The following is an 18,351-nucleotide window of genomic DNA, read 5'->3' as shown; positions in this document are numbered from 1 at the left end:
CTCTATTAATGGGATTATTTTTATTTTGGCAGGTTCAGGCACAGGGCATGAGAACAAACAGCCACAGGTGAGTAAACCCCCCTCCCACGTCCATGGGGCTGTCACTGGTGCCACTGGTGCCACTGGTGACACCGGTGACACCAGGCACAGCCTGGTGCTGAGGAGCTCAGCTGGCTCCCAACAGGGTTCAGGCTCTCAGAGGGGTCTGGTCAGTTTGTCATTCAGGACAGGAGTGATGAAATTATGCAGTTCTGATTTTTAGGGTTTTTTCACTCCTAGCTGTTTTACATTCACCCCCTTGGTGTGGGCAGCACAGAGCTGAGCTCAGCTCCAGCCTGGGGCTGTGCCCTGGGGGTCTCACTGGCAGGGAGGGGAAGGGCACCTTAGATGTCTGGGTTTGAAAAGAGAAGTGTGTGCTAAGGAAGGAGGCTCCCCTGAAATGGAAAATGTAAACCCCTCCCTCCAAATTATTATAATTTTGAAATTAAGGAGCTCTCAGGCAAAGATATGGGAGCAGGAATAACAGTTCTTTACTAGGAAAACTAAAAATACAGATGCAATAGTACAAAAAAGGAAACAAACCACTGGCAGAGTCAGAGCATGCCCTGCCCCCTGTGTGTCAGGGGGTGTCCCAGCCCCATCCATGGGGGCTCAGCCCTCCTGCAGTGCCAGCTGTGGCTCTGCTGCAGCAGGGATCCTGCACAAGGGAGGAGTTTTCCTCTGAAAATCCAGTGGGAAAGGCAGCTGTTCCTCTGGGAATGCAGTGGAAAGACTGTTTCTGGTGTCCCAAACCTCAGATTGTGCCTAGGTAGGAATGCTTGGCTCCTCCCCTGGGCGGAGCATCTCCCCATGGGATGCTGGGATTGGATCAGCCCTGCAGGGACACTCAGTGGCCATGGACAGCAGAGATCTCCTGGAGGGAGAGTTGGCTGTGGGAGAGATAAAGAAAAAACTGCCCCATGGACAGCAGATAACTGTTCCACAGATGGGAATAGAGCACACATCCCCATTTCCAACCAAAGACAGAAGAACACCAGAGTGCCCCTGTGTCACATCCTGGTGCTCCTGGGGACACAGAGCCCTGTGCTCAGCCCCCCTGGGTTCCTGCATCCTGCCTGTGCCTCCTGCAGGGCTCGGGGCTGAGCGGGGAGCGCCCTGGGGAGCAGAAGTCGGGTGTTTGCGATGTGACGCTGCTGGAAGCCGCCCAGAGGGACAACGACCCAGTGCTGAGGGAGTTCCTGAGGCTGCTGGCCCTCTGCCACACCGTCATGGTGGAGGACAGGGGCGGTGGGTTTGAGCTGCCCCTCGGGGCTCTGGGGCCGTGGTGGGGTTTGGAAGAACCCAGCAAAGCTCAGCTGTGGGGTGGGAGAGCCCGTGGGGGGCTCTGCCACTGTCCCTGTGCCATGGGTTTGTGTTCAGGGGAATTTCAGAGCTCATGGGTGGGAACAGAAGCACAAGGGGGATAATCCTGTCTGGGAGCATAGAATCCAGAATGGTTGACATTGGGAGGGACCTCAGAGCCCATCCAGTGCCACCCCTGCCATGGCAGGGACACCTCCCACTGTCCCAGGCTGCTCCCAGCCCTGCCCAGCCTGGCCTTGGGCACTGCCAGGGATCCAGGGGCAGCCCCAGCTGCTCTGGGCACCCTGTGCCAGGGCCTGCCCACCCTGCCAGGGAACAATTCCTGATTCCCAATCTCCCATCCAGCCCTGCCCTGTGGCAGTGGGAGCCATTCCCTGTGTCCTGTCCCTCCATCCCTTGTCCCTCTCCAGATCAGACAAGCAGGGCTGGGCTTCCCCAGCCTGGCAGCTCAGGCTCAGGGTGTCACAGATGGGCAAGAACGGGGCACTGCAGCTGTCCCAGAGGGGTTTGCTGTGAGTTTCTCTGTGTGATTCTCCTCCTCCCCTGCAGACCAGCTGGTTTACCAGGCAGCCTCCCCTGATGAGGAAGCGCTGGTGTTGGCAGCCAGGAGCTTGGGCTACGTCTTCCTGGGCCGGACTCAGGACTCCATCACCATCAGGGAGCTGGGCAAGACCAGGACCTACGAGCTGCTGGCCATGCTGGACTTCAACAGTGACCGCAAGAGGATGTCTGTGCTGGGTGAGTGGGGTGGGGTGGGATGTCCCAGGTCCCTTCTGTGCTCAACCCACAAGGGATGGCACTGGCATGGCTGCAGGTGGCCACAGCCGGCTCCTGGGGGTTGTCCTGGTCATCCCTGTGGATTTGCTCACCTCGTTAAAGGCAGCCAAGAAGGGTTTGAGCAGACAAGAGAGAGGAAGTATCTCGGGTTTTTGGTTGTTAATTGCTGCCCCGAGATGTGCAGGATGTCTCTGCTTTGGCTTGCGTGGCTGAAGAACGAGTCTGGACTCTTCAATTTTCAGTCTTGAAGTTGTTTATCAATTCTTATCTATAAAATTTTCTTTCTTCCCAGCTGAGATCTGCTCAGCAGGGCAGCCACAGGCACTCTGACTGCCCCCGAGGCAGTGTTGTCTTTTTATACTACAAACTACATATATCATATTTACACTTAATTCCCAATACCTATCACCTGTGTTAGACAGTGCACTTCTACTCTAAACCAATCCCAAAGTGCCAACATCACTGCAGAAAATGGAGAAGAAGAAGAAGGAAGGCTGGACACGCCCAAGTTCCTCCATCTTGTCCCCATAACCCCCATACCAAAAATCCTAAAATCTACATTTTCAGCCTGTGATCATTTTATTATTACACTATTCAAACCTCTGTGACTTTCAGGCCCTCATACAAAGCTGGCAGCTTGCTCCAGGGGTCACAATCAAATCCCCAGGTGCTCTGGGCTGTGTGCCAGGGTCTCTGAGCCCCCTGGCAGGGTCCTTGGCAACTCTGGACACCCAGAGGGATGCACTGAGTTCCGACATCAGTAAATCCTCAGCTGGTTCCTGAGGGTCATCCTGGTCATCCCTGTGGATTTGACCACCTTGGTCAAGGCAGCCAAGAAGGGTTTGAGCAGCCAAGAGAGAGGAAATAAATCCGGGGCTCAGAGGAATTGTGTGAGGACCTGACAGTCCCTGATTGTACCCTGTGGTGGTGCAGATCTGGCGATATGTGACCGTGTTCACAGGGGTTCTTGGATGAAGGAAGAGACAAAGATCTGACTCCATGTTTCAGAAGGCTTGATTTATTATTTTATGATATATATTACATTAAAACTATACTAAAAGAATAGAAGAAAGGGTTTCATCACAAGGCTAGCTAAGCTAAGAATAGAAGGGAATGATCACAAAGGTTTGTGGCTCAGATAGAGAGTCCGAGCCAGCTGACTGTGATTGGCCATTAATTAGAAACAACCACATGAGACCAATCACAGATGCACCTGTTGCATTCCACAGCGGCAGATAATCAATGTTTACATTTTGTTCCTGAGGCCTCTGAGCTTCTCAGGAGGAAAAATCCTAAGGAAAGGACTTTTCATAAAAAGATGTCTGCGACAGGGATACTCCTGTGCTCCCCGTGGCCACAGATGGAAAAGCACCATGGAGCCCTCTGGGGGCCAGCGTGGCCACCGTGCAGGGACAGCAGTGAACGGGAGCCACCTCTGAGGGTGTCCTCCCCTCCCTGGCAGTGCGAGACCCCCAGGGCACCATCCGGCTCTACACCAAGGGCGCCGACACCGTCATCCTGGAGAGGCTGCGGAGCCGCGGGCCGCAGGAGAGCCTCACCGAGAGCGCCCTGGATGTGAGTGCCACCCGCGGGGTGACAGCTGCGCTCTGCCTCCTGCTGGCTTTGGGCCGGGTGTCCTGCAGTCCATGCCCTGTTCTCTTCCTCCCTCTGCCTAAGGGGTTTTGGTTCTGCCTTCTGCTCTAGGAGCCTCACCTGCATGGGGTACAGGGGTGAGAGGGAATGGATTCCACCTTTGGTGTTCTGCATGGAGCAGCTGCATCCAGGGATGCTTGGGGGGATGCTGGAGGATGGGAGAAGGGAATTGGAGCCTGGAGGGAGATGCCCAGGTCCTGGAGTGTCTCTGGCTGTGCCCATGGCTGGCCTGGGGTGATGTCCTGGTCCTTGAGAGTCTCCTGGTCCTCTCTATTGCCGTTTGGGGGTCTATGTACAAATCACAAATGGGATGGGACTGCTGGGGAACGCAGATGTTTTATTTTCCAGCATTACTCTCATTACATGGTTATGACAATGGGAAGATGCCATCAGCTCACATCCCCAGCAGCAAAGAACTTAATGTTACAACTCACTTTTAAAGTTTTTTGACCAATCACACAAAGCAAAAGCGTATTGACAGTAGTTCTATCCAACCACTATAAGCACATGTACCTGTGGTTCAAAAAAATCTTGCTTATTTCAAATACAATACCTACTTGTAAGCCTTAAAATACAGCACACAGAGCTCCATTATTAAGCTTAGAACTTACGGATATCTTGATCGACATACATTTCTACAGTTTAGGGAATTATTCTAGTTTATTCTAGTTATTAGAATAAGCTAACACAGCTTAGGGAGTTATTCTAGTTATTCTATTCTGGTTATTAACTATTCTGTAGTTAATACACAGACCATTGTTCTATTCGTCCTTACTTTCTACTTTTCATATAATTTCCCACAATCTCCTGGGGAGGGAGGCTGTTACAGGAGCCTCCTCAAGCCAGGTCTCATAAGCTCTTGGAGGTCTGTAACACGCCCAAGATAGCTCAGCTACCCTTGGAAGCATAAAAATCAGCAGGATGACTTGTGTTGCAGTGTTGGAAAAAAAAAAAGTTTAATAAAAGGCAAAATAACAAACAGAGAAAAACTGAGCCAGGTGCCAGAGGTTCTTTGTTCACTTCTTTTTCTAGTAAATTGTTTAGGAGGGACTTTTTGGCTCCCAATTAGCTATCCTTAAGTTTGAGGTGAAGTCCCCCACATCCTATGAGGCGCCTTTTTCACCTAATCCAGGAGAGAAACTTCTGGGTCTCTCTTTCCTTTTTGAGGGCCCTAAGGACAGATTTGCCGCCCACTCCTGTGGGAGGGGAGTGCTGATGTCTCTCCCCGCAGCGCTTTGCGGAGGAGACGCTGCGGACGCTGTGCGTGGCCAGCCGGGAGGTGAGCGAGGCCGAGTTCCGCGCCTGGGGCCGGAGGCACCGCGAGGCCGCGGCGCTGCTGGGGGAGCGCGCCCGGGAGCTGGACAGGCTCTACGAGGAGATGGAGCAGAACCTGCAGGTGGGACATGGGCCGGTGTTTGAGGGGTACCCAGGATGAGGGAAGAGATGAGAATCTTGATTTTATGTTTCAGAAGGTTGATTTACTATTCTATTATATTACATTACATCATGTTAATTATATTATTATTTATTTATTAGTTATATATATTATATAATATTTATATATTATATAATATTATTTATTTATATTAATAAGAATATTAATATTTAATATTATATAGATATTATATATTATATAGATGATAAATGTATTATATATTATAATAATCTATAATATATCATATCATATCATATTATATGATATATTATATTATATTACATTATATTACATTACACCACGTTATATTCCGTTATATTATATTCTGTTACATTATATTAATTACATTATATTAAAAATGTTATACTAAAATTATACTAAAAGAAATAGAAAGAAAGGATTCCATCAGAAGGTTAGAAAGGAATTAATTCTATTCTATTACATTATGTTATATTATATTATTATATTATATTATATTATATTAATCACATCACATATTACATTACATAATATCATATCGTATTACATTACATTATATTATTACGTTACATTGTTTTATTGTGCTATATAATATATATAAATAATATATATATAATATAATATCTATTAGATATAACATTATATTTAATATTATCAAAGTATATATAATCTATATTATATTACATCATATTATATTGTATCATATTACATTATATTACATTACTTCATTATATTGCATTACATCATTGCATTACATTATATTATATTATCACATTACATTATATCATGTTATATTATGTTATATTGTTTATTATGTAATATATAATATAAATAATATATCTAATATATAATATATATAATATAATATAATATATAATATTATATTAAGATAAATATAATTTATATTATATTACGTTACATTACATTGCAATTATATTATATTATAAATGTTATACTAAAATTATACTAAAATAAATAGAGAGAAAGGATTTCATCAGAAGGTTAGAAAGGAATGAATAATAAAAACCTGTGACTGCTCACAGCCTCGATACAGCTGGACCATGATTGGTCATCAAGTAAAAACAATCCACATGAGACCAATTTCTGAGGTTTCTCAGCTTCTCAGGAGAAAAATTCTGGCAAAGATATTTTTCAGAAAATATGTCAGTGACAGGACGGGGCTGGGGTCAGGAGGAGCTCTCTGTGCCCCAGAGGGCAGCAGGGGGGTTTGGCTCTCCAGAATGAGGAGGTGAAGTGTCCAAGCCAACACCCATTCCCTGGGGGCAGCACAGGTGGAGTTTTGCCTGAGGGGTGACTTTGTGACATGCCAGTGGACACTGGGGTGTCCAGCTGTAGATGTCAGGTTGTGTCACCCCCAGCAAGGGCTGCTGGCTGGATGCAGGGGTGATTCCCACCTCTGTCCTGCCCTGCCCCGTGCCATGACACCCAGTCACCCCCTCCAGCTGCTCGGGGCCACAGCCATCGAGGACAAGCTGCAAGACGGGGTCCCCGAGACCATCCAGCTGCTGAAACTGGGCAACATCAAAGTGTGGGTGCTGACAGGAGACAAACAAGGTCAGTGCAGGCACCCCCAGACCCCCCAACAAATTTCAGCCTCTCCCCTGACCAGGACCAGAGAGGAGAAGGGCCACTGGGAGTGGGCAGGAACTGGTCCTGCTGCTCCCTTTGTAGCACATCCCACCTGCCAGGGGAAACTGAGGCAGGGGAAGGAGCTGCTGCCCGCCAAGGGCTCTGGGAGCCTAGGGCTGGGGGCTGCCCTGGGCTGGGGGCAGCACCATGGAGCACTGAGGGCTGGGTGTTGCAGAGACCGCGATGAACATCGGCTACGCCTGCAGGCTGCTGACAGACGACATGGAGATCCTGGAGGAGAAGGAGGTCAGGTGAGGAACCGTCCCCTCCTAGCTCAGGACATTGCTGTCCCTGCTGGAGACACCTTCAGCAGAGGAGCTGGGGCAGGGTGGGCAGAGCTCAGCTCAGCCAGAGGAGCTCCTCCTGCCCTGTGCCAGCCTGGATGTCCATGGTCTTCATCTGGTGATTTTCCAGCCTCCTCACCTGTTTCTTCTCCCAGCTCACGCTCTCCCATGGCAGGTTTTGCCCATAAAGGGTTTAAGCTTCTCTCCAGCCTCTAAACCAGGCTGATTTCTGATATGAGTGAACCTTCTCTTTGTTCCTCCTGTTCCTACCACAGTGCCATCTCCCTAGCTTTGGGATGACCAAGCCTCACCAGCATCCCCAGTGTCCCCAGCTCATGTCCAACCCCCCTTTCCTCCCACAGTGAGATCCTCCAGGCTTACTGGGAGAGCAACAACAACCTCAGTGGCCGTGGGGACGCCCCGTGCAGCCTCTCCCAGCAGCACCCAGAGATTCCATGCCACAAGAGAGCCATCATCATCAGCGGGGACTTCCTGGTAAGGTGGCACCTGGATGCTGTTCTCTGCTCCCTGCCTGATGGTTCTTCCTGCCCTGGTGGTATCAGAGTCCTGGGTGGCACCAGCACAGGCAGGACATGCTGCTCCTCCTGCCCAAAAGGTGGGAAAAGCCCATTTGGGGCTGGGGAAGGAAGGGTGGGGAGGAGAACAACCTTGCACTGAGCATTTGGTGTTGGGGGGCTTTGGCCAAGGCTGCTCAGTGCTCTGGGGTGACATGGGCTGGGTGGGGATTACAAGTTCTTGTGGTCACACTGGGCTCATAGTCACAGCATCCACTCTGTGATGAGCTTGGGACAAACGAGTGTTGCTCTTTGGGGGCATTTAAGAGCAGTGCTGAAGAGCTGAGGGCTCTGAGGGCTATGGGTGACGTTCCAGCCATGTGTGCTCTCCCCCAAGGACAGAATCCTGCACACAGGAGAGGTGCTGAAGGAGAAGAAGGGGTGGCCATGGCAGTGGCTGTGCTGTGGCAGGGCCGAGGCCTCGCAGGACCAGGGGGCTCTGGTGGAGAAGGCCTTTGTGGACCTGGCCACCAGCTGCCAGGCCGTGATCTGCTGCAGGGTGACCCCCAAGCAGAAAGCCCTGATGGTGCAGCTGGTGAAGAAGCACAAGAAGGCCGTCACCTTGGCCATCGGGGACGGCGCTAATGATGTCAACATGATCAAAAGTGAGGCTGGGGCAGGGGGAGGTTGGGGCTCTGTTGGTGTGTCCCGCTGGTGATGGTGGTGCCTCATTTGTCATCTCCACTATCTCACCCTCCCCTTGGGGTGAGGAACTGGGAGGGGAAGCCCCAAACCTGTTCCCCACATTGCTGTGCTGGGAGGGTAGTGAGAAGCACAGGACAGGGACAAGCATGAGATAAGTGCATGGTAGCCCACATGCTTTTGGCACCTGGGATGAACCTTGATGAACCCTCAAACCCCAACGTGGGCAGCTGGCAGAGCCATCCCTGCCCCTCCCAGCAGCCCTGACATGGGACTGTGCTCTCACACCACGCCTGGAATATCCAGGACATGGCATAGAGGGGGCTTGTTCCCTTCATCTGTCACTCCTGGATTCACATTCCTGGGGACAACCTGTTGTCATTATGGTGCAAGAGTTCTATTGTCACTACATTGCAAGGGTTCCATATTGTTAGAGTTTCCCTCCTTGATGTTTCTTGTAGGCATCTCCTCTAGGCACTGACTCTTCCTTGTCCTTGCAGTAGCCAACTCACTCCAGTTCCCACCAATCCACTCTTTTATAAAATGCTTCTTACTGGCTACAGGTGTGGCCTGTTAACATCAGGCCTGCTCCTAATCTTTAGTAATGGGCTCAGCTGCAACTCTTCAGGGGATAAGATTCCATTCTATCCCACCTTCATTTACCCATCCTGTATGGGGCTACAACAGCCCACGGGGCCATCAAGCCCCCGGCTGCCCCCAAAGCTCCCCGTGTGCGTTTGCCACCCGCAGCCGCGGACATCGGGGTGGGCATCAGCGGGCTGGAGGGGCTGCAGGCCGTGCAGTGCAGTGACTACGCCCTGGCCCAGTTCTCCTTCCTGCAGCGCCTGCTCCTGGTGCACGGCCGCTGGAACTACCTGCGCATCTGCAAGTTCCTGCGCTGCTTCTTCTACAAGACCTTCGCTGGCCTCCTGGCCCAGGTGTGGTTCGCTTTCCACAGCGGATTCACGGCACAGGTGAGGGGTGCAGGGGTGTCCTGGTGTAGGAGTGATGAGGGGTAGCACGGTTGGGACAGACGGAGACGAGAGATCTCTGCAGCCAGGTCGTGGAACTTGGGGTTTATTGCAGAGGGCCTGGGTGCAGGGCCCTGCTGGGAGCTGCAGCCACAGCTCAGAGCAGGCCCGAGAGGAGAGAGGGGGAGAGAGGATGAGAGGGTAAGAGAGTAAAAGGGGTAAGAGCATAGAAAAGTAAGAGGCCAGAGGCAACAGCTAAGAGGGCAAAGTTCCCGTTACAATACCATAAATCTTCTTCTGTGTTGACTATTCTGATTCTCAGTAACCAATCTAGTACAATATATAAATTATATATAGCATTATCCTATAGCATTTCCATACAGCCTATAAGAATCACTACATTACCATACTGTGCTACATTTTAAACCCTAAAAACTCCTCTTTGGGTCCCTTCTGCCAAGCTAGTAGGGTCTGCTCGAACCCTTGAGCCTGGCTGCAAGCAGAGGGTGTTGTTTCATCAAAAAGGGATCACCTTCAGCGAGCCACACCATTGTTTTCCCGTTGTTCAGTAACTGAGGTATCTCAAAGCTTGCTTTCATTTCAATCTCGCTTATAGTTTCCATATTCTCAAAATCTTTTGCCAGGCAATCATATTTATAAGGCTTTCCTGTTTCATCTTCCCCAACATCCTGGTTTAGGGCAAATTTGGGAGAACACCTCCAAAAGGGGGCCTCTCCAGAAAGCAAACACACATGGCCCCTCACCCCAGCTGGTTTGGGAAGGATTCCTTGGAGAGAAGTGGAAAGAACCTGTTTATTTAACAGGAACAGCACCCCCAACACACAAAATGAACAATACTCACACCCAACTAAAGCATTTATAGTCCCAGTATAGGTAATAGAAAAGGCACCACTGGCGTGATAGAGACTACGTACCGTAAGGGAAAGATGAAATAATAATGAAAACTAAGCTATAAACAACAAAGACCAACCCTTGCACCTTTTGCATCATGGTCTAGCAAGAAAAAACAAGCAAAGTGAATTTAAGTTTGCCACCCTGAAACCCAAGTGAGCTGCTTACGAGCAGCTATTATTGAGCAAACCCGTCTCTGTGGCAAAAGAGTGGGATGACTTGTTAGTAGAGGTGAAAAGCCAACAGAGCTGGGTTTTCACCATCTGCCCCAATGTGAGGCAGATGACACCACTCTTTCACTGCTCTGAAAAAGATGACAAATTCAGAGGGGGTGGTCGCTCTGTTAGCAGTCTGTCCTGTGCTAGGGCAGCTGCTGCAGCCACAAGGTGCAAACTCTTGGTATTCCCAGGTCCCAGTCTGGAGCAGGTTTAAGTGGTTCCAAAAAAGGGAAAGTAAAAACAGTCCAGGGAAAATTTGGACTGCTTAGCTAAACTAACTAATGAGCAGAAGCAAAAAGCAGGAGCAGAGCAGAAGCAAGAGCAAAAGCAGCACCATTTACTGCCCTGTCTCTGTGTTCCACCTGCCGTGGGGGAGCAGGCTGATAACAAAACCAAAACAAAACATTCGCTCTTCAGAGCCAGTCTTGAAGGCACAGAACATGATGTCCAGCATAAACAGAACACAGAATGGGGATACAAACATCATAATGTCACCCTAGGTCAAGGGCTCACATCCATCCTGTGGTCTCTGCATCAGAGTTACGACCCCCCTGCTCAGGATCCCCTGCAGGGATTGTGCCAGGGGCTGCCTGGAGGACACGTGTCCACATCACCACCTTGGTCCCCTTTTCTCCTTCGCCATGTCCAAATTCTGACTGAGACATAACTGGTTATCTGCACTGGTTATCTGCTTTTCACCTGGCTGGATTGGGAAAGCACCCTGGGGAAACTTAGGATCTCCTTGTGTGTTGTAGTTGAGACAAAAACAATACATTTGTCTCCATTTTCAGAAGGCTTTAAACCTGTTTTTATTATAGCATGCATGCTTTTTATACCTTCTTACAAGACTCATAAATATAGACTTTACTCATTGGTCAGGAAAGACCAACAAAGTGCTTATTGGAGTAGACAGTTGCAGGTTTCTCTTATTTATCCTTCTTTCTTTCTGGCTTTCTATGTCAATGACCTTGGTAGGAAATTTTTTCAGGGGTAAACATGGATCCTCATATCAAACTTCTCTCTGGCTCACAGAAGTCACTGTAAAACCTCTTTCACACTTGTGAGCTGCAGTTCAGTCTTGGACAGATGCAGGATCCCATGTGCATTAAGCTGGTTTCCTCCAAAATGGGAACTTTGATCCCAAGGGCCATCATCAAGTGTGACCTGACCAGCAACACGTGGAGCTCCAGCCCCATCTCTGTCTGCACCGTGACCCTACAGAAAATGTGGGGCTGATGCAGGGGATGGGGCAAGTCCAAGGGGATTTCCATGCTTGGATCTGAGTGTCCTGGGGCCTGGACATCCTCTGTGAGTCCTTCCAAAGCACCTCCAAGCTCACAGCTTCTCCCTGTTCCCTTCTAGCCTCTGTACGAGGGCTGGTTCCTCGCACTCTACAATATTTTCTACACTGCCTACCCCGTGCTGTCCGTGGGCCTTTTCGAGCAGGTATGGCTTCCCCAGGCTCACCCAGCCCTGTGCCACCCTCGGCAGCTGGGAGCCAGCCTGGCAGTCACTGCCCCCATCTCCACAGCCCTTGGTGCCAGCACAGGGCATTGTCAGCTCACTGGGCATCTGGAGCTCACCCTCAGTCCTGGGGTGCCTGTCCCCAGTCCCCCCAGAGCCACGGGGCAGAGGGACCCGCTGCAGCTCTCCCAGAGGGTGTGTGGGGTGGGACAGCCCCATCCTGCTCCCACAGTCCCTGCAGTCCCTCTGGGATTCCGTCCCTTCCACAATCCCTGCATCCCCTCTGGGATTCCTTCCCTCTCCCAATCCCTGCATCCCCTCTGGGATTCCCTCCCTCTCCCAAACCCTCCATCCCCTCTGGGATTCCCTCCCTGCCCCAATCCCTGCATCCCCTCTGGGATACTCTCCCTCTCCCAATCCCTGCATTCCCTTTGGAATTCCCTCCCTCTCTCAATCCCTGCATCCTCTCTGGGATTCTCTCCCTCCCTCTCCCAATCCCTGCATTCCCTCTGAAATTCTCTCTCTGCCCCAATCCCTTCATCCTCTCTGTGATTCCCTCCCTGCCCCAGTCCCTGCATCCCCTCTGGGATTCCCTCCCTGCCCCAATCCCTGCATCCCCCAATCCCTGCATCCCCCAATCCCTGCATCCCCCAATCCCTGCATCCCCTCTGGGATGCTCTCCCAGCAGGATGTGAGTGCCAAGAAGAGCCTGGAGTTCCCTGAGCTCTACGTGGTTGGGCAGCAGGACGAGCTCTTCAATTACCGTGTTTTTGGTGTCACCCTCCTGCATGGGGTGGGCACCTCCCTCATCAGCTTCTACATCACCCTCTGGGCCTTTGAGGACCACGTTGGCACCAAGGTCGTGGGTGACTATGAGTCCTTCTCAGTCACAGTGGCCCTGTCAGCGCTGCTGTCGGTCCTGGTGGAGGTGAGCACTCATCTGCTTTTGCTCATCCTGCCCCACAGCAGATCTTCAGGGTCCCTGGGCTCTGGCATTGTCCCCAGAGGCTTCATGGCTGGGGGGATGCTGTCTCTGGGATGGAGAAGGGATTTGGACAAAGCAGCTGGATGGAAGAGGGTCACCACGGCCCTTGTGAGACTGGTGCTCTGTCCCCACAGACTGTCCTGGACACTCAGTACTGGACAGTGCTGTCCTTCCTCATGGTCACAGCCAGCCTGCTCCTCTTCTGCCTCTTCTCCTTCCTGACCCAAACTGTTGATGCCTACAGGATAGCCCCTGCCATCTTCCGCTTCCCAGGTGAGGTGCCCTGGGTTATCCCCACAGCCCTTCCCTTCCCTGGCCTTGGTGCTAGGAGCTGTTTCCCACCCTGCAGATCATCTCCTTGTTCTTGAACTTCTACCTTGATTTCTAACTCCACTTTAGGTGCCATCTTCTCTTTAGAGCTCTCAGCACTTTCCTGACTTGTTACCTGTTCCCTCTTCACCTTCCCTACTCTCTTGGTTTGGAAAGCCAGGTGTCTGCTAAGGAAGGCAGGAGCCTCCTCTGAAATGGAGAATGTAAACCTTCCCCATCCCTCTGAATTGCTATAAATTTTAAATTAACGGGCTCTCAGGCAAAAAATATGGGAGCAGGAAATAACAGTTCTTTAAGAGGGAAGAAAATAAAAGGATAAAATAAACAATGCAGTAAACTAAACCAACACTGACAGAGCAGAACACAACCTGACGCCCTGTGGGTCAGGGTGTTGGTGGCAGTCCCATTGGAATTGTGGCTCAGCCCTCCTGGAGTGTCAGGTGTGGTTCTGTTGGAGCTGGGATCCTGTAGAAGGGTGTAGTCTTCCTCTGAAGATCCAGTGGAAGAAGAGGCAGCTGCAGTTCTTCTGGGAAATCCAGTGCAGAAGCTGTGCTGGTGTTCCAGAATCTCCAGATTGTATCCAGGCAGGAATGCTTGGCTCCTCCCTCTGGGCTCACATCTCCCAATGGGATGCTGTAGTTCTTATCAGCCATGCAGTGACATTCAATAGCTGTTATCAGCAGATGTTTGCCCTGAGGGAGGAGTGATTGTGGAAGAGATAAGGAAAAACTGCCCACTTGACAAAAGACAACTGCCATAGAGATGGTAATAGAGTACATCTTGCCTTGCAATCTGGAACACCTACCCAAACATCTCCCCTGTGTTGACAGACGCCAGCTGGAATGCCCTGACTGACCCCTATGTGCTGCTCGTGGTCCTGCTGTCCCTGGTGGTCAACACCCTGCCCTCGCTCACCCTGCACACCGTCCGTGCCACCCTGGGCAGAGCCAGCACCCAGCAGGTGAGGGCTGGGGGCACTGGCAGGGCAGGTCCTGCTTCCCACCGGTGTCCGGGATTGGTGATGGCAAGGGGAGGTTCCCCAGGGAAGCCTGGGCTGTAGTGCTGGGACATGTCACCTCTCCTTGGTGCTCCCACTCATGGTGGTCCTTCATGACACTGGCACCAACTCTGACTCCAGGGGCCTCTCCCAAAATTGCTCCATGGCCCAGCTTGGCCTGGGCCAAGACACCTGACCCAGCTCTTGGAGAGCATCTGCTTTTGGTTGCAGTGAGGAATTGTCCTCCAGAACCCCCCAGGAGGGTCTGGGGTCTGGTGCAGGTCTGGTGCCACCCCAGCCTTGGTGGAGCTCACCCCCACTGGGGTTGTGGGTTGTAGCTTCAGAAGAGTCCAGGTGGAAGCAGGGGTTGAGATTGTGCTCCAGAGCTTTGTGAGCTTTGCAGCCCCCTGGGAGAGTCCCCCCATCCCACCATGGAAAAGGAGATCGTGGTGGAGCTGGGATCCAAACCCAGTCCTGGTGGTGATGCCTTATGAGGGCTGAGCTAGAACTGAGACTGGACAGAGCTAAAGAATAAAGCAGGGATTTATTAAAAGGCCTCAATGGATCCACTTTGGGCAGCACAAAAGCCCAGCCAGGCCTACACCCAAGAGAAAACTCAAAATGGTCACAAAATGGACACCTGGCCACGGGGTCTCACTTTGATCAGTTCTGCTCCATTTGCATATTGCAGTTAAATTGTCCAACTCCAGCCCATGCAGTCCCATCCTTCTTGTTTTTCTTTCTTCATTCTACATTGTTTGTGCTCTTGGGCCTGAGATTTGGATCATTTGTCCTTGGTCCCCAGCTAGAGCAGGAATTGTTTTGTCTCCCTGCTCTGTGCACAGTGCTCACCATCCCCTAATGTGAATCCCAGACCCACCCACTAAAGCAGCACAGAATCTGAAAAATAGAAAAGCTCAAACCTGAGGCATCAGTGGAGGATGTACCTGTGCCTACCATGTGTCCCACCTTGGGCTGAGGGCTTGCCTGGGAGGTGTCCACAGCCCGTGTGGGAGCAGGGGTTGACACTGTGCTCCAGAGCTCCATGAGCTTTGCAGATCTCCAGGAGAATCCCCATGGAAAATCAGGTCATTGTAGAGCTGGGAGCCAAGCCATGCCCTGGGAGAGGTGCCCCTAGACTGTCTTTGATACCTTAGGTTTGAGTTTTCTATTTTTCACATTCTGTGCTGCTTTAGTGGGTGGGTCTGGGTTCACACGAGGGGATGGTGAGCTCTGTGCACAGAGCAGGGAGACAAAATAATTCCTGCTCTAGCTGGGGACCAAGGACAAATGATCCAAATCTCAGGCCCAAGAGCACAAACACCGTGGGCTGGAGAGAGAAAAACAAGCAGGGTGGGACTGCATGGGCTGGAGCTGGAATTGGACAATGAACTCCAATATGCAAATGGAGCAGAACTGATGAAAGTGACAGACTCCATGATTGGTCGTGCATTTTGTGACTATTTTGGTTCATCCGGGGTGCAGCCCTGGCTGGGCTTTTGTGCTGCCCAAGGTGGATACACTGAGGCCTTTTAACAAATCCCTGCTTTATTCTTTAGCTCTGTCCGGTCTCAGTTCTAGCTCAGCCCTCACGAGACATCCTCTTCATGTCCCCGCCTGAGCTGAGGGCTCTCCATGGAGCTGTCCCCACCCTCATCTCCCTGATCTCTTGCAGAGGATCCAGCTGAGGGCCCGGCGGGCCCCGGAGCCGCCGGTGGAGCTGCGCTCGCACGTCCCCCGCGGCTCCTTCCGCCGCTCCAGCTACGCCTTCTCCCACCAGCAGGGCTACGGCGGCCTCATCACCCGCGGGGACAGCCTGCGTGTGAGGGACAGTCTGTGTGTGAGGGACAGCGGGGACAGTGGACATGTGAGGGACAGTCTGTGTGTGAGGGACAGCGGGGACAGTGGACATGTGAGGGACAGTCTGTGTGTGAGGGACAGCGGGGACAGTAGGCATGTGAGGGACAGCTTGTGTGCTGGGGACAGTCTGTGAGTGAGGGACAGTCTGCATGTGAGGGACAGCGGGGACAGCGGGCGTGTGAGGGACAGCGGGAACGGCCTGCGTGCTGGGGACAGTCTGCATGTGAGGGACAGTCTGTGAGGGACAGCCTGTGTGTGAGGGACAGTCTGTGTGCCAGGGCCACCCCCGGCACCGCCCTGGCTGTCCCACAACCCCAGGGGACCCTGGCTATGGCCTCGGTGTAGCTGTCCCCACCCTGCTGGGCCGGGGCACACCTGGCTGATCCCTCCTGCCAGGGAACACCTTCAGTCCTGTCTGGTGGCTTTGCAGAGGGCCTGGCCCAGCCTGGGGGGCTCCTGCTGTGGCACCGTGACCCTTACACTGGGAGCACACGGCTTTGCGGAGCTGTACAGCTGGGACAGCCACTGACCGCTGCCACCAGGCTCCCTGACCTCTGCCACCAGCTGGCCACTGCCACCAGGCTCACTGACCATTCCACCAGGCTCCCTGAGCACTGCCACCAGGCTCAGTGATCTCGGCCACCAGCTGCCTATTGCCACCAGGCTCACTGATTGCTGCCACCAGGCTTGCTGACCACTGCCACCAGGCTCCCTGAGCACTGCCACCAGGCTCCGTTATCTCTGCCACCAGCTGCCTATTTTCACCAGGCTCTCTGGTTGCTGCCACCAGCTGCCCTCTGCCACCAGGCTCGCTGCCCACTGCCACCAGGCTCATTGATTGCTGTAACCAGATTGCCTGCCCACTGTCACCAGGCTCCGTGACCATTGCCACCGGGATCACTGCCTGCTGCCACCATGCTCACTGATCTCTGCCACCGGCTGCCCATTGCCACCAGGCTCACTGACCACTGTCACCAAGCTCCCTGCCTGATGCCACCAGGTTCCTTGAGCACTGCCACCATGCTCACTGATCTCTGCCACCGGCTGCCCATTGCCACCAAGTTCCCTGATTGCTGCCACCAGGCTCTCTGCCCACTGTCCCCAAGCTCGCCCTCGCCCTGTGACCCCCTGGCTGCCAGCCCAGCTCCCTTGGCTCTGCCGAGCCCTTGGAGCCTCTGGTGTGAGGCTGATCCCAGCCCAGGCTGCACCCACAAAGGCAGTGCTGCCGACCCAGACTCAATAATTAACTCTGGATTAATTACCTGCCCCGATGGAGAGCAGCAGAGGGGCTGGGAGGGTGAAGCCCCTCATTCCCACCCACAGGGGACTGAGCTGCAGTGGCTGCAGGAAGAACCTTGTTTTGTGTTCTCCACCAAGGGCTGGTGTCAGTCCTGTGGTTTTTCTGTCAGGTCATGGAATCCTGGAGCGGTTTGGGTGGTGTTGGATTATGGTTTTTTTTATTTAGAGATGGGGTAACTGAGAGATGTTTTAAAAATTTTTATTCTATTTTTAGTCTCATGAGAAGAGTGAGACAATACAGATGTTATAATTTATGCTATCACAATCAGAAGCTATTTTTAATTACAATGTATTATAAATGTTTTTTGGTTTATCAGCTTTTGCAACACTGTGTTGTAAATGCTTTAAAGGCAATAATCTAAATTACTCCTCATGGGTTTTATTACAATGCATCTCCCATAGTTCTATTTCTTTAAACTATCTAGTCTTGTTCTTAAGGCCATCCTCCATCCTTTGAAACTTGTTTCTAGTTCTATTTTTCTCTTCACAATGCCTGTCCTATTCCATGGCATTTCTGAGTCAGCATTTCTTATCTCAAGGTTTGCATACAGGTGCTCGCTATTTTCTACAAATTTATTTCCTACATTGTGGTGCCTTAAAGCTCATCCTGTGCCACCCTCTGCCATGGGCAGGGCCACCTCCACCAGCCCAGGTGGCTCAGACTCGAGCAGTGTGACTTTAAAATATCTCCTGATTTCTGGAGAGGCAGCCAGGTATGATTGATTGATTGACTGATTGATTGATTTTTCCTCTCCAGCCAGACCAGCCTGGCTCCTGCAGCCTCCTTGTCCCTCCCCACCACTCCAGCTCCGGCCTTTGCTGTCCCTGCACAAGGAGCAGTGTCCTCTGTGTGCTCTCTCCTGTCTCCACACCACTCCCCCAGCTGTGGTGTCCCCACCTTTGGGGACAGTTTATGCTCACAGGCTCTGCAAAGTCCCCAAATCACTTCTGAGTGGGA

The 18,351-nt window shown here is 51.8% G+C and overlaps 1 protein-coding gene across 1 annotated transcript in view; it reads left to right on the top strand.

Moving 5' to 3' along the window:
- ATP8B3 (ATPase phospholipid transporting 8B3) overlaps window positions 1-17,546 on the top strand; it is a 30,693-nt gene extending 13,147 nt beyond the window's left edge. Inside the window, exons 13-27 of the mRNA XM_064733980.1 lie at window positions 33-67; window positions 1,131-1,287; window positions 1,912-2,100; window positions 3,602-3,714; window positions 5,024-5,188; window positions 6,670-6,781; window positions 7,032-7,107; window positions 7,503-7,635; window positions 8,053-8,320; window positions 9,108-9,331; window positions 11,821-11,904; window positions 12,611-12,850; window positions 13,042-13,180; window positions 14,068-14,198; window positions 15,910-17,546. Of these exons, the coding sequence (XP_064590050.1) occupies window positions 33-67; window positions 1,131-1,287; window positions 1,912-2,100; window positions 3,602-3,714; window positions 5,024-5,188; window positions 6,670-6,781; window positions 7,032-7,107; window positions 7,503-7,635; window positions 8,053-8,320; window positions 9,108-9,331; window positions 11,821-11,904; window positions 12,611-12,850; window positions 13,042-13,180; window positions 14,068-14,198; window positions 15,910-16,227 (2,384 nt within the window). The 3' untranslated portion in view covers window positions 16,228-17,546. The remainder of the gene's footprint in view (window positions 1-32; window positions 68-1,130; window positions 1,288-1,911; window positions 2,101-3,601; window positions 3,715-5,023; window positions 5,189-6,669; window positions 6,782-7,031; window positions 7,108-7,502; window positions 7,636-8,052; window positions 8,321-9,107; window positions 9,332-11,820; window positions 11,905-12,610; window positions 12,851-13,041; window positions 13,181-14,067; window positions 14,199-15,909) is intronic.
- Window positions 17,547-18,351: the final 805 nt, after the last annotated feature.

This window comes from Zonotrichia leucophrys, chromosome 28 (assembly GCF_028769735.1).
Source record: "Zonotrichia leucophrys gambelii isolate GWCS_2022_RI chromosome 28, RI_Zleu_2.0, whole genome shotgun sequence".
In the NCBI taxonomy this organism is placed as follows: Eukaryota; Metazoa; Chordata; class Aves; order Passeriformes; family Passerellidae; genus Zonotrichia; species Zonotrichia leucophrys.
Note: the sequence above shows the minus strand (reverse complement) of the source record. Positions and strands in the feature narration are given on the sequence as shown.